At 43.2% G+C, this 15,966-nt stretch overlaps 1 protein-coding gene across 1 annotated transcript in view; it reads left to right on the forward strand.

The window, feature by feature from the left end:
• Positions 1-25: 25 nt before the first annotated feature.
• The window catches only part of Pi4ka (phosphatidylinositol 4-kinase alpha), a 124,458-nt gene continuing 108,517 nt past the window's right edge, over positions 26-15,966 (forward strand). Inside the window, exon 1 of the mRNA XM_055610278.1 lies at positions 26-229. Within this exon, the coding sequence (XP_055466253.1) occupies positions 86-229 (144 nt within the window). The 5' untranslated portion in view covers positions 26-85. The remainder of the gene's footprint in view (positions 230-15,966) is intronic.

The following is a 15,966-nucleotide window of genomic DNA, read 5'->3' on the forward strand; positions in this document are numbered from 1 at the left end:
CGGCTGCCCTCTGCGCCTGCGCCGTGAGGCCCGCGGCAGGCCCAGAGCTGCGAACCCAGCCGCCTGCCCCCGGGCGCGCGCTGTGATGGCGGCTGCCGGGGCCCGTGGAAGCGGCGGAGGCGGCTCGGGGTCCGGCTCTGGCTCCAGCACCTCCCGAGGCTTTTATTTCAACACAGTGCTTTCACTGGCCCGCTCCCTGGCTGTGCAGAGACCTGCATCCTTGGAGAAGGTAACCCGGCGGACTGACAGGAGGGGAGGCTTGAGGTGGCGAAGCGGCGGGACGCCACTAGAGTCTGGGAAGGCCACTTGAGGCCAGAGAGGAGGCTCCTGAGTAGAGGTGGGAAGTCGGTGGGTGAAGGGTCTGATGAAGAAAGGAGCCGGGAGGTCAGCAGGTCGGAGGGAGGTCTGGTGCCGGCGAGAGTGGGAGGGTGGTGAGCTGTGGGCAGGCGGGCTGCAGCTGTGACATCGCTGGCGCGGGGCCGTAGCTGGATGGTGACCGCCTGTGAGGCGCGGCGGGATGAATGGGGACCAAGGGTCCAATCTGGGCCTTTGGTCCTGAGGTCTCATTTTTCATTCCGTGACCTTGGCGAGATGTTTTTCTCATAAGATGGGACAGTTCCTCGCACACACACCCGTCCCGCTTTATGCCCTCTTCATCCGATTGTGGAGGACACAGATAACCGCTGTGTCTGAAAGTGCTTTCTGATCTGCAAGTCGATTGCATGTTACCACGTAAGAGATAGTAGCGTTAGGCTGCATCAAAAGCTGGTGTGTTTTGAGAAGGTGGCAGGAATGGGCAGTGAACTGTTAGGCAGAGAACGAAATTCAGTATTACTTAAGAAGAGAAAGACATGCCAGTTTTTATTTTGGAGATAAAAGATATGCTTGGACCTGGGATGGGAGGTGAGCTGGATAGGCGGTGAAGGATATAACCCCAGAATTAAGGAGACCAGCTAGCCTCTGTCAACAACAACAACAACAAAAACAAACAAACAAAAAGAATAAGGATGCTCATTGTGGGAAGAAGACAGATTTCAGTCAGACCTGAGTTGACAGACTGCTGTGTAGTCTTGAGGAAGAAACGTGCTCACATCGAAGATTTGATGAGTTCAGGGATGAAGGCCAGGCACAGAGTGGATGAACACTAAAAGCCAGCTGCTTTTCTCCCAGGAATGTATGACAAGATTCAGCACTGAAGGGAGGGGGCTGTCAACGTTTTGAAAGATCAAAAGAATATTTTCCGGTCAGGGTAAAAACCTACTTGTCTGCCAATGGGTGAAGCTGAAAGGGAGAGTGACCTGGTCTTTGACCTTGTAAGCTCTCAAACTAGATTCTATTACTTGCCTGCAAGATTCTGGAAGCTCTAATGCCAACCTGACTTCTGGCTAAAGAGAGAGTATAAACTGGACATAGTAGCATGTACTTATATCAATGCTACTCAGAAGCAGCCCAGTGTCTGCAGACAAAGTAGCGGAGCAGTTGCTGCCCTTTCAGAGGACAAGAGTTGGATTCTCCTTACCATGTCTGGCAGCTTACAACTGCTTGTAACTCCAGTTTTAGAGCATCAGAAAGCCCTCTTCTGGCCTCAGTGGGCACCTGCATTCATGAGCACATTGCAAATGAATGCACATACACACAAATAAATAATAAAAATAACATATTTAGAAAAAGATGGTCTAGGAATTGTGTTACAAGCTGGGCAACATATCAAGATCCTGACTCAAAGGAGAAAAGACAGCAGAGTGTGTGTGTGTGTGTGTGTGTGTGTGTGTGTGTGTGTGTGTGTGTAAGAATGAGTTTGAGTGGTATGATCATCTAAATTTATATCCCTTACTACTTGGGTTTTTGTTGTTTTGTTTTGTTTTTCAAGACAAGGTTTCTCTGTGTAGCCTGTAGACCAGGCTGGAAACATGTGGAATAAGTAGATGACTGCTGAAAAACCAACCCACACTTTTTCCTTTTTCTTTTCTTTTCTTTTTAAAGATTTATTTATTATTTATACAATACTCTGCCTGCATGTATGCCTACACACCAGAAGAGGGCACCAGATCTCATTATAGGTGGCTGTGAACCACCATGTGGTTGCTGGGAATTGACCTCAGGACCTTTGGAAAAACAGCCAGTGCTCCTAATCTCTGAGCCATCTCTCCAGCCCTAAATGTAGTTTTGTTGTTGTTGTTGTTTTGGTTTGGTTATCCAGAGCTTAGGACAGAACCCAGGGCCTTGTGCTTGCTAGGCAAGTGCTCTATCACTGAGCTAAATCCCCAACCCCTCTTTTTTTTTTTTTTTTTTAACTTTCATGGGTATAGGTGTTTTGCCCGTGTACTGTGTGCATGCCAGATGCCCTCAGAGGTGAAAAGAAGGTGACAGTTCTTCTTGGAACTGGAGTTGCTAATGGTTGTGAGCTGCCTTGTGGGTGCTGAGAACGGAACCAGGCTCCCTGGAAGAGCAGCCAGTGCTCTTTACCAAAGAGCCATCTCTCCAGCACCTGTTTTTGTTTTTTTTGTTTTTTTTTTTTTTCTGTGTTCTTTCAGAAAGGTGTCAGGAGACGTAGTTCAGGTCACATTGACCTGAGAAGGCCCAGTGCTTGGGTCAAGACCTGACACCTGAGCTTGGCTCTGATGTGATTGGCACCTAAGGCACCTTAGTGACACACTTTCTCTACATTTGTCCCTCTACACGCCACAGTCATATTAATTTCCTCTACTCTAATCCCGTGCTATGAGACCAACCAATGATTGCTCATTTTATTTTTTCTCTAATTACTTAATTCACTCCTTCATTCAGAAAACATGTATTGAGCTGCTAATGTTTACTGGTATGTGGGAGCCAAAAAAATAAGAAACAGTTTATCTTTTTCTTCTTTTTTTTTTTTTTTTAAATTGTGGTGAATTTATTGAATATGTTTGCTTTCTTTATAAAAAAGTATATCCTTGAAATACGGGGAGAAACCGTTCTAATTTGGTGATTTGTTTAACCAGCAGTAAGTCAAAGTTCCTGGTTAGTTCACTATCTACTGGGGTACCCTGGGCCTATCACTCCCACCATATTTGGGTACTAACCATAAGGCTCTTAGATGTATATGCTAGGATATGTCCCAAGTGGTAGGCTAGCAGGCATGTTCAACCAGGCCTGGTTTATCCGGTATTAAGGTTGAATTCAGGGCCTCATCCTTACCAGGCAAGGATAGACTAAGCTTGCTACCAACCGAGCTACATCCTCAGCTCGGAACACTAGAATATCTTAGGAATATTTTGATTCATGTCTGAGCTTTGACTTCTTCTTTATAAGCTCTCCCTAAGACTTGGGTCTCTCAAAAATCTTTATCCCCTGGAATTGGAGCCCACCATCAGAATACTTTGTAAGAAGTGTTTTGAGACTATGTTCTCCTCGGTCCTCAGCCCTTGCTCTCCAGGAGAAAAATGTGAGGAGGGAAAGAGATAAGAAACAGAGGCTTTTCAGTGCTGGAATCATCATGGAGGTTGATGTCCAGGCTCTTGTTCTTATTTCAGTCAGCCCAGTCAGTAACCTTGCCCTAGGTTACCTATCTTCAGAATGTGGCTGGGCTTCCCCTACCAAATTTTCTTCCTGGCTCTGCCTGACCATACTTCCTCTACTTCCAGGAAATACCTGCACTTGCCACTCTCTCTCTGGTCCATGTCATACCAATGGCTTGCCCTACATCTGTATCATTGAGAGTCTTGGACAAGCTTCACAGTTGACAGGATTCCTTGTCTTGCATTCCTGTCCCTGTCTACAGGAAGCCTTTTCCAGAGCCCTTTCCCCAGGACCTAGTGTAACTTCTGTTTCTTCAGTTAGAATGCCAGATTCTCTAGGATCTTAGCTATTGATCTGCTTCGCCATGATACGGTGGTATTAGGGATAGACTTTACCCCAGAAGATGAACTTGTTATAACCCCATTCCATAATTAAGGAATGGCTAGGAATCTAGGACACAGGACTTTTTAAAGCCCTCTGGCTATCTAGTCTGCCTTTTAGAAAGATCTATTATGGTGTAAATATCATGCTATTGACAGGTTTTTAGAATCATGAAATGGAGCATTTTAATCTTCTTTTCCTTGAAAGGCCATGCTAAGAGCCATATATAGGCAGAGGCAGGGGAGGGAGAGAAAATGAGAATGAGAGGAATAAAGATAAGGATTGTTAGGTATTATTAGTATTGTTTGGTTGTTGATTGTTGGAGGACCCTGCTGTTGAAGGTTACAGTCCTCCCAGTCCCGATAGCCTTTCTGAGCTGGGCGCTAGATGAAGGAGTCCCTCTCTCCAGCAGGGCCTCCTACTCTCTGCCTGACCTCATCTAGAGAGTGTCTTTAGGCATAGATGCCTCTGGTCATATCTTTTGCAGAGTTCCCTGTTAGCTCTTCCTTCCCTGCGCCTATGGGATAATTAGGTACTATGTTTCTGTTCATGTGATAGGAGCGTGCTGCCAAATACAAGTCAAACATCTTTAGAATTCCTAGTTCCAAACAATTATGTACAGCTATCCTGGGAGCCCCTACCTGCTCCCCAAGGACTGTAAAATCTTTGTTCACCCCAAATAATGTTGAACTGACTTACTTAAGTGGTTCTTGAGAGGCTATTCCGTTGTACTCATGTATTCATGGCCTTCTGAACCCTGTGCCCTACCTCTGCTCCTCCTGCTCTCATGGGCCAACAGTCCCCCAGGGAAGAGAAGACCTATAGTTTTTAGTTTGTTTGTTTTTTATTTTGTTTTTTTGAGACAGGGTTTCTCTGTGGGGCTCTGGCTTTCCTGGAACTCACTTTGTAGACCAGACTGGCCTCAAACTTGGAGATACTCCTGGGTGCCGGGAATAAAGCTATAAACTACACACTGCGTGTGTGTGTGTGTGTGTGTATGTGTGTGTGTGTGTGTGTGTGTGTGTGTGTGTTTTGTTGTTGTTGTTGTTGTTTTTCCAAAACAGGATTTCCCTGTGTAGCCTTGGCTATCCTGAGCTTGTTTTATAGACCAGGCTAGCCTCGAACTCAAAGAGATCCACCAGCGTCTGCCTCCAGAGTGCCATGCCTGGCTTGTTTTGGTGGTTTTTAAAAAAGATTTATTTACTTTCATTTTATGTGTATGAGTGTTTTGCATGCATATATGTCTGTGTACCACATGGTACACAGGGAGATCAGAAGAGGGCATTGGATCTCCTGGAGCTGGAGTTAAACATAATCATGAGCTGCTGTGTGAGTGCTGGAAACAAGAGCTGGGGCCTCAGTAAGTGCAGTGAGTACTCTTAACTGCCAAGTCATCTTTCCAGCCCCGTTGTTTTGTTTTCTAAAATAGGGTCTCCTGGTTGGCCTCAAACTCACTCTGTAGCTGAGGATGTACTTGAATGCCTGATCTTCCTGCCTCTACTCACAAAAGGTGGGATAACAGGCCTGGTTTATGCAGTGTTAAAAACTAAACCCAGGGCTTCGCCCATGCCACACAGCATCATCTCCAGCTCAGAACGCGAAGATATTTTTAAGAGGTGATTGGAAAAACAAAAATATTAATTCATAGTCATGCAACATTTAACTATATTAATTAGTGATGCCATAATGAACATATTTTTAATGTTGCATTAAAATTTGTGTGTGTGTGTGCATGAATCTTTTATGTTCTCATATGTTTTTCCCTGTTATTGTTGTTAAGGCTATTTGTTTGTATCTTTATTTTTGTGATGCTAAGGATCAGCGTACTCAGGGCTTCACACATGCGAGGCAAGTACCTCCCAAGGGCTCAGTACAGTCCTGTGCCACCACACCCAGGTTTGGGGCTGCTTTCCCGACTTTGTTAGAGAAGGTCTAAAATAGCCTTTACTCCACTGCTGCAGCCTGTACCTAATGTTTAGAGAATTCTTGACCCTAAGAGTAACAGGCTAGGTTCTTGTCTTGTACACTCCGAGAACCATTTGGCTCACACTTCCTGGTTCTTTGCCTAACTCCAACTTCTTTGTACTCGGCAAAGACTGAAGGGAACACTACTACAGATTTCTGGGGTTTTATTTCCATTTTGCTTTCTCTTCAGGATTTCTAGCTGTGTTAGCCTTCCTTCTGCTGTCAGTTAGTCTTCTGACTGCTTCTGCCTTTGTATTCAATGAGGCCACCCACATCTGCTTGAGATGCACTTCCCAGTTTTGTAATCACGGGTGTTACTGGCAAAAATCTAGTGTAGTGAAAGGGCTAATATTGTTTTCTTCTATTAGATATTGCAGTCCGGTGCTGCTTGCCCAATGCATGAAACAATAGCTTCCTATATTTGTTCATTTTCCTAGGACGAGAGAGTCAAGTCTTGTTATCTCTTCATAGCTACAGGTAAAAGCTAAAGGCTCAGAAAAGATTTGCTGATTTTATACAGGTTTAAGGTATGAGCGAGGTTCTGTGTGTGTCTGTCTGTAGGCATACTTACCCATTTGTCTACCTTTTACAGAGGAAGGCAATGCAGAAATGTTCAAGTAGGTTTTAATATCTATTTCAGTTATTAAATCTACTTATTTAGTGAGGATGGGAGAGACACATGCTGTGGCACAATGTGGAAGTCAGAAGACACCTTGCCTGGAGTTGAGGGGGAGAGCTGGAGTAAAACTGAGCACTTCCTGTTGTGCAGCTTCCTGATTAACAGAGCATTGTCCACTGGAGTGGGTGTGCTGGCAATCAGACACCTGAACAGGCCTCAAGAAGTTGGGGATGTTTTAGTTAGGGTTTTCGTTGCTGTGACGAAACACCATGACCAAAAAGCAAGTTGTGGAGGAACTTATTTGGCTTTTACTTCCACTTTACAGTTCATCACAGGAAGTCAGGGCCTAAACTCACACAGGGCAGGAGCCATAGAGGAATGCTGCTTATTGGCTTGCTCCTCGAAGCTTGTTCAACCTGCTTTCTTTTTATAACTTTTGTTTTGTTTGTTTGTTTGTTTGAGACAGGATTTCTCTGTAGCCTGGCTGTCCTGGATTCACTTTGTAGACCAGGCCGTCCTCAAACTCACAGTGATCCACCTGCCTCTGCTTTTCCAAGTTCTGGGATTACAGGCATGCCACCGAGCCTGGCTTTCAACCTGGTTTCTTTCTTTCTTTCTTTCTTTCTTTCTTTCTTTCTTTCTTTCTTTCTTTCTTTCTTTCTTTCTTTCTTTCTTAATTACACTTTATTTACTTTGTATCCCCCCTGTGGTTCTCTCCCTCCTCCCGTCCCAATCCCTCTCTTCCTCCACCCAATGCATGCATGTCCCTCCTCAAGTCCACTGATAGGGGAGGACTTCTTTTCCTTCCTTCTGATCCTAGTCAATTAGGTCTCATCAGGAGTGGCTGCATTGTCTTCTTCTGTGGCCTGGTAATGCTGCTTCCCCCTCGGGGAGGTGATTAAAGAACAGGCCAATCAGTTTGTGTCAGAGACAGTCCCTGTTCCTATTACAATGGAACCCACTTGGATACTGAACTGCCATGAGCTACTACATCTGTGCAGGGGTCTTAGGTTATCTCCATGCATAGTCCTTGGTTGGAATATCAGTCTCAGGAAAGACCCCTGTGCTCAGATTTTTTGGTTCTGTTGCTCTCCTTGTGGAGCTCCTGTCCTCTCCAGATCGTCCTGTTTCCCACTTCTTTGCTAAGATTCCCTGCACTCTGCCCAAAGGTTGCCCATAAGTCTCAGCATCTACATTCATGGTCTGCAGGGCAGAGCTTTTCAGAGGTCCTCTGTGTCAGGCTCCTGACTTGTTCCCTCTTTTCTCCTTCTTCTGATGTCCAGCCTCTTTGCCTTTCTGGATAGGAATTGAGCATTTTAGCCAGAGTCCTCCCTCTTGATTAGTTTCTTTAGGTGTACAGATTTTAGTAGGTTTATCCTGTATTATATGTCTATATGAGTAAGTATATACTGTGTGCATCTTTCTGCTTCTGGGATAGCTCACTCAGGATGATCTTTTTCAGATCCCACCATTTACCTGCAAATTTCATTATTTCCTTCTTTTTAATTGCTGAGTAATATCCCATTGTGTAGATATACCACAATTTGTGCATCCATTCCTCCACTGAGGGGCATCTGGGCTGTTTCCAGCTTCTGGCTATTACAAATAAGGTAGCAAATGTCCTTATTATGTACTTGAGAATCTTGTGGATATATGCCTAGGAGTGGTATAGCTGGATCTTGAGGAAGCGCTATTGCTAGTTGTCTGAAAAAGTGCCAGATTGCTTTCCAGAGTGGTTGTACAAGTTTACATTCCCACCAGCAGTGGAAGAGGGTTCCCCTTTCTCCACAACCTCTCCAGCATGTGTTGTTTCTTGAGTTTTTGATCTTAGCCATTCTGATGGATGTAAGGTGAAATCTTAGGGTCATTTTGATTTGCATTTCCCTGATGGCAGGATTAATATAGTAAAAATGGCCATCTTACCGAAAGCAATCTACAGATTCAATGCAATTCCCATCAGATTACCAACACAATTCTTTACAGACCTTGAAAGAAAAATTCTCACCTTCATATGGAAAAACAAGAAACCCAGAATTGCTAAAACAATTCTCTACAGTAAAAGATCTTCAGGAGGTATCTCCATCCCTGATCTCAAGCTGTACTATAGAGCAACAACACTAAAAAATGCATGGTACTGGCATAGAAACAGACTGGTGGATCAATGGAATCGCATAGAAGACCCTGACATAAATCCACACACTTATGGATCCCTGATTTATGCCAAAGATGCCAAATCCATTCAATGGAAAAAAGACAGCATCTTAAACCAATGGTGCTGGTCTAACTGGAAGTCTACATGTAGAAAAATGCAAATAGATCCATTCTTACCACCCTGCACAAAACTAAAGTCCAAGTGCATCAAAGACTTTAACATAAAACCAGACACACTAAACCACTTAGAAGAAAAAGTGGGAAATACCCTTGAACTCACTGGCACAGGAGACAACTTCCTGAACAGAACACCAACAGGACAAGCTCTAAGAGCAACAATCAATAAATGGGCCATCATGAAACTGAAAAGCTTCTGTAAAGCAAAGGACACTGTCCTCAGAACAAAACGACAGCCTACAGATTGGGAAAGGATCTTCACCAACCCTATATCTGACAGAGGGATAATATCCAGTATATATAAAGAACTAAAGAAGTTAAACAGCAAAAAATCAAGTAATCTAATTAAAAAATGGGGTACAGAGCTAAACAGAGAATTCTCTGTAGAGGAATATCGAATGGCAGAGAAATACTTAAAGAAATGCTCAACCTGCTTTCTTACAGAACCCAGGACCACCAGCCCAGAGATAGCCGCACCCACAATGGGCTGGGCCTTTCCCATCAATAGTGACTGATTAAGAAAATCCTCTATAGGCTTCTGACGGCCAGATTTTATGGAGGAATCTTCTTGATTAAAGTTCCTTCCTTTCTTTTCTTTCTTTCTTTTTTTGAGACAGGGTTTCTCTGTGTAGCCTTGGCTGTCCTGGATTCTCTTTGTAGACCAGGTTGTCCTCGAACTCACAGAGATCCACCTGCTTCTGCCAATGCTGGTAGTATAGGTGTGCACCACCACACCTGGCTGAGGTTCCCTCTTTTCAAATAATTTTAATTTGTGTGTCAAGTTAAAATAAGACCAGCCAGCACAGTGGGGAAAGGCACTTAAATTATGATGTCTAGCTTTTGACTAATTAACTGTGTCAAAGCACGTATAATGCTACCTGTGTGAAATGTAGACAAGGCATGTTAAATTGTTCAGAAGAAAACATATATCTACCTGTAGATGACCATAGAACATTAAAATTTTATTACACTTATTTATATATCACATGTAGAGTTGTGAATGTATGTGTGTGTTTTCATGGCGTATATGTAGATTCCAAAGGACAACTTTCTAGGGTCAGTTCTTCTATCAGGTAAGTCCTAAGGACTTAAATGCAGATTGCCAGGCTTAGCAGGAAGTGCCTTTATCCACTGAGCCATCTCACTACCTTCAAAATAACATTCTTAATTAAATGTGTATCATGGACTATTTCCATGTGTGTATTATATCACAGTTACCTTTCTCTGTCACGAAGGTTTGAGTCACTTAGAAAATGTATACTGTTGTAAGAAACGATTAATATTTACTACTGGTTTATCTTCTAGTAATGCCGCTGTTGATCCTCAGCAGCTGTATAACCAAATCACCACACAGAGTCTGGGTTTTTAGTTAACCTAGAACACAATGCTGGGCAATATTTACTCCCTCCTAAACCTCCAAGCCCTCAGTTTCCTAACGTTTAGATTTCCCACATTATACTTGCTTTTTGTAATCTTAGGTCTGGTTCATGCTCCACGACCTCCAAGATCTCTTCTCCAGCTCTGCTCTCCTCCTTCTCCTCCCGCCCTTTCCTGCTCTCTAGCTCTTCCCCTCTTTCCTGTCCTCTGGCTCCTCCCATTGCACAACATTGTATCTAGTTGCTTTATTTTGTCCTGTTTACACAAGAGTTGAGACAGGATGCTTATAATGAGTATCACAATGCAATATCTGGATTGAAACCAGAGTTGGGGGTGGGGAAATCAGCATTTGAATTAACAAGGGTAAGGCCTATGCATTTTAAAAGAACATTATACCAACAGTATACCTTGAGAAATACAATTGAAAAAACAAATAGGTTTAGCTGAGATGATGGTGCATCTCTTTAATCCCAGTAGGCAGATCTCTGTGAGTTAAAGGAAAGTCTGGTCTACATAGTGAGTTCCATTCCATTCTCTGGCAAGGTACTAAGAGGCTTTAGCTTAACCTGAACCTAAAACTCAAAACTATAGGCTTTAGAAGACATACAGGTTACAAAGTTAGTCTAACCCTTTCACCAGGACAGCCAGGGCTACACAGAATTGTGCTTCTCAACCTTCCTAAAGCTGTGAACCTTTAATACAGTTCCTCATGTTGTGACCCCTCATCATAAAATTATTTTATTGCTATTTCGTAACTGTAATTTTGCTACTGTCATGAATTGTAATGTAAACATACCTGTTTTCCAATGGCATTAGGTGACCCTTGTGAAAGGGTCACCCCTCCAGGTGTTGCAACCCACTTGTTGAGAGCCACTGACATAGAGACTGTCTTTAAAAAAAAAGTTTAACAATGAAACTCATACCACTGCTTCTTTAAGTTTAGCTTTTAGTTTCCAGAGAATTTGCATCTCTGAAAGGACTCTCCCAGAGGTTTCAAGTGACAGAAGTTGTACTCTTAGCAGTGCTGCCATTGTAGCTTTGTCTTGACCTACATAGCCACTGGTGATTATTAGGTGATTCTCATCTGGCCTTTTTCTGCTCAGTGCCCTGACCTAGGAGAGAGAGCTGCTTACTGTCTCCTTGCTTTGGTGTTTCTGTAAATGAGCAGGTCCAAGTATTGCCACAAGTGCGTATTTATTTTTGATCCTGGGCTTGGGGGGAACTGCATGTGCATAGACTCAACATGCCCTGGTACTGGAGTTACAGGCTGCTGTGAGCCACCCATACATGTGCTGGGAATTAAAACTACGAAGCTATCTTAGTAGTTAAGCCACTTCTCCCCAGCTCCTCTTTTTAAAGACAGGGTCTCACTTATGTAGACCAGGCTAGCCTCAAACTCAGAGAGATCCATCTGTCTCAGCTTCTTAGAGCACCAGGATCAAAGGTATGTGTCACCATGCTTGGCCCCTGCTACCGCCTTCTTGTTCTTGTTTTTGATGTTCTTCTTCTAGAAATGTTTTACTTAGACATTTCTTATTTATTTTATGTATATGAGTGTTTTGCCTGCATGTATGTATGTGTACTTTGTGGGGAGTTACAGATGCTTATGGGTGATAGTTGTGTGGAGTTACAGATGGTTGTGGGTGATGGCAACTAAATCCAAGACCTCTGTAAGAGCAACAAGTCTTATTAACCACTGAGCCATGTCTCCAGCCTCCCTTCCTTTATTTTTAAGACAGGGTCTTGGTATGTAGCACAGGCTAGCCTTAAACTTTCTGTTCTCTTACCTTGGGCTGGGGTTATAGATATGTGCATTGAGATTCTCTCCTTTCTTTTTGTTTGTTTCCAACAGGTTCTCATTAGATAGCCCTATAGCGGGACTTTTCTGGGCCCATATGTGGTTTAATAAGGACTTATTAATATTTATAAACACTTCAGTGCTGTAGCTGGTCAGACTTTCAGCTAGCTCACACAAATTAACCCAAATAATCCTGGCCTACACCCCACCAAATGACTCATTCTTTAGCTCACCCTCACAGCCTTGGCACCTGTTCCTTCCCTTGTCATGCTGGCAAATCTCCTGTTTGATTATTCTCACAGAGACCTTCTCTCAGGAAGTTCCACCTTCCCTTTCCTGCCTAGATATTGGCTCTTAATTGTATCAGCTCCTTATTAAGCCAATCAGGAAGTGAGGAAGGTGTGTGTAAGAATGACAATACCAGAGTCCAGCCAGTACTCAGCTCTCTGCCGGTACAGCAATCAACATTTGAATACACAGAGATGACCTTCACACAGTACACAAAGGTTATCCTAGTGTAGCCCAGGCCTGCCTTGAACTCAGAATCCTAAAAGCTAAAATTATGGGTGTATACCACCTCTTTTTAAAAAATTAAATTTGTTTTTGACAGTTCCATACATTATATAACATAGCATGCCTCTTTTTTTTGGTTTTGGTTTTGTATTTTTGAGACAGGATTTCTCTTTGTAGCCCTGGCTGTCCTGAACTCACTTTGTAGACAAGGCTGGCCTCGAACTCACAGAGATCCACCTGTCTCTACCTCCCTGAGATTACATGTGTGTGCCATTGCACCCAGGAGCATGCCTGTTTTTACATTTAACAATTTCAGGTATTTGTCATCATTTTGTTTTCAAAGGTATTAAATAGGGGCCAAATGACAGCTCAGTAAGTAAAGTCACCTGTTGCCTGATAAGCTGATTTTATCCGTGGAACCCACATAAAGGTGGAAGAAGGAGAACTAACCCACACACTTATACTCTGGCCAATCCTCACATGCACACTGGCTCATGTCTTTTCAGTCACATCATAAACACACACCAAAAATAAAAAAGTAAATAGTGGAATCTGGAGATGGGTTAGTAAGTGGATGCATGCTGAGTGTGTGTGTGCATGTGTGTGTACCTCCCCTCCGCCTACCTTACGTTTTTTTTCCCCACACCTTCTTCTGCAGTGTTCCCTGAGACAGGTGGGTAATGTTAATGTCTTATTTAGGGGCTAGCCCTCAGCAGACCTTTTTTCTCAGCATCTTGTGCAGCCATGGATCTTTGCATTTACCTCTGACTGAAAGAAAAGGTTTGTGTAAGGCTGAGTGTAGCCTTTGTCTGTAGGTATAAACATAGCTATTTAGAGGGTAGTTTGCTGCTCTCAGTTCAGCTAAGCAGCCATCCTATTAGAGCCTACCTGCTCCCAGGGTATATAGAGTCATGGTGTACCACAAGTTCACAATAGCTCTATGGCTCTGGGTCCACCGAAGTCAGTTAATTAGGGAGGAGGACAGGACTCATGGGGCCCTCCATAGTAGGTATTGCTGACCTGGGCAAGCAGCACTTTCTGGGAGAAGGTGAAGCATAGTAGGTAGCTGTATCCCCACTGGTAAGCTCACTGGGCTCTGATGGTTAGTTTCAAACTCAGGATCACACAGACAGCCCTAATTAAACTTTGTGACATAGACAAAACCAAAGGCTAGTAAGTAACAGGCAAGAGATTGGGAGGAGGGTAGAAAGACTGCATGCATATATATGCAAGTATAAAAGAACAAAATGTACTAGTGAAAATTTCAATTTTTTTCAATAATTATTTTTATTCACTTTACATCCTTGGTTTGGCCCTATTCCTCCTCCCCTCCCAGTCCTACCCTTCCTCCCTCTCCCCTCCACCCTCCCATTTTTCTCAGAAAAGGGGAGCTCCTTTCCCATCCTGCCCAGCTCATTAAGTTGCATCAGGACTGAGTGTGTCCTCTTCCCCTGTGGCCTGGCAAGGCATCCCACAACAAAATAATTTTATGGTTGAGGGTCACCACAACATAAGGAGTTATATTAAAGAGTCACAGCATTAACAGGGTTGAAAACCACTGGTGTAGGGGGAGAAAGCCATGGTATACGTTTTTCCCACACATCTACACTCAGGCTAGGGAAAGGCTTTACCACTTCCCGGGCCTACCTGGAGAAGTCCTTGCCATTTCCCATGGGTCTAAGGCATTGGCATCCTTGACATGGCCGTGTTCATGTCAAACAACACTGTTTATTCAGGACTCATTCCCTACAGAGGATGACCTTGAACTTTGGCATACAACAACATGCCCAGTTAATATGGTGCTGAGGCTTGAACCCATAGCCTTGTGCGTATAGACCAGTGCTCTACCAATGAATCTACGTTTCCAGCCCATGATTTTGTGTGTGTGTGTGTGTGTGTGTGTGTGTGTGTGTGTGTGAGAATTTCACACATTCATGGGCTTTAAGTCCCCTAGCTCCCTACCTTCTGATCTTTTTTTACTCACCCACTACTGTTTTCTTTCAGGTTCATGTGGGGTTTGTTTAAGGCCATTGAGTTTACTCAGTGCTGCCTATGTGTGTAGGTTAGGGTCATCTGTAAGAGTATGAACAGCCTATCAGGGACTGTACCCTTAAAGAAAACTGATTCCCTCCCCAGAAAATAGTTTCACTGTAGCCACCCACTACCTCTGGTTCTTTCCATCTTTCTGCCCGCCCAATTCTTCTGCAATGATCTCTGAACCTTTTGAGGAGAGGGTATGATATAGATGTCTTATTTAGGGCTGAGCACCCTGCTGTCTTTTATTACCTTGACCAGTTGTGGGTCTCTCTGTTTATTACTGTAAAAAGCTTCTCTGATGATAATGGAAAAAATGCACTAATCTATGTGTACAATAACAAGCCATCAGTTTAATACGGTGTCTAGGTTCTCCCCTAGAGCTTATGGCTTTTCTTCCCACAGGTTCTTGGCCCTGATGACAGTGGAAGGCATAGGTTCTGTCTTAAATCCAATAAGGAAGTAGTTGGTCATTCCCATAATATTTGTACCACTATTGCACCAGTAAGCACATCTTTCCAGGCCAGTCATTGTTACAAATCAAAGGGTTGAAAGCTACATATGATTGATGATTATGTTTTTCTGCCAGTAGTCTGTATAGCACCTTTCAGCACTGTGAAGCTTCTTGCTTGGTACGAGCTGAATTTTTTTTTCTATGTTCTGTGACTCAAATATGTGGTGTCTTCAACAGTAGGGTTTTTTCTGTTTGTTTGTTTGTTTGTTTGTTTTATTTGTTTGTTTTTTCAATAGGGTCTTAACATCAAGTTCTGGAGGGTAACCAAGAAAAATGGCATAGCCTTTAATTCTTGGGGATATCTTTTTTTTTTTTTAAGATTTATTTATTGGGGCTGGAGAGATGGCTCAGCGGGTGAGAGCATTATCTGCACCTCAAGAGGTCCTGAGTTCAATTCCCAGCACCATATGATGGCTCACAACCATCTATACTGGAATCTGATGCCCTCTTAAGATAGAATACTCATACATAAAATAAATAAATAAAATCTTTAAAAAAATTATTTATTTTGTATACAATGTTCTATCTGCATGTACATATGCATGCCAGAAGAGGGCACTACATCTTATTATAGATGGTTGTGAGCAACCATGTGGTTGCTGGGAATTAAACTCAGGACCTCTGGAAGAGTAGCCACTGCTCTTAACCTCTGAGCTATCTCTCTAGCCTCTCTCAGGGAGACCTATGGAACCTTGAAGACCAACAACTCCAAAGGAGGGAACCCATACCTGGCACTGAGCTTTTTATTTGACAGGTTCTGGTGCCTGAGAGAGGCATTGTCCTCTTGTTCTAGGATAATTCCATTTAAACTCTGTATATGTGTGCACACACACGTGTGTTTTAGGAAGCTTTTATAGTTCTGTTCCCAAATAACTTTTTCTTTCAATCTTCCTTCTTTCTTTCTTTCTTTCTTTCTTTCTTTCTTTCTTTCTTTCTTTC

This window comes from Psammomys obesus, unplaced genomic scaffold, assembly GCF_907164565.1.
Source record: "Psammomys obesus unplaced genomic scaffold, mPsaObe1.curated_primary_1811, whole genome shotgun sequence".
Lineage (NCBI taxonomy): Eukaryota > Metazoa > Chordata > Mammalia > Rodentia > Muridae > Psammomys > Psammomys obesus.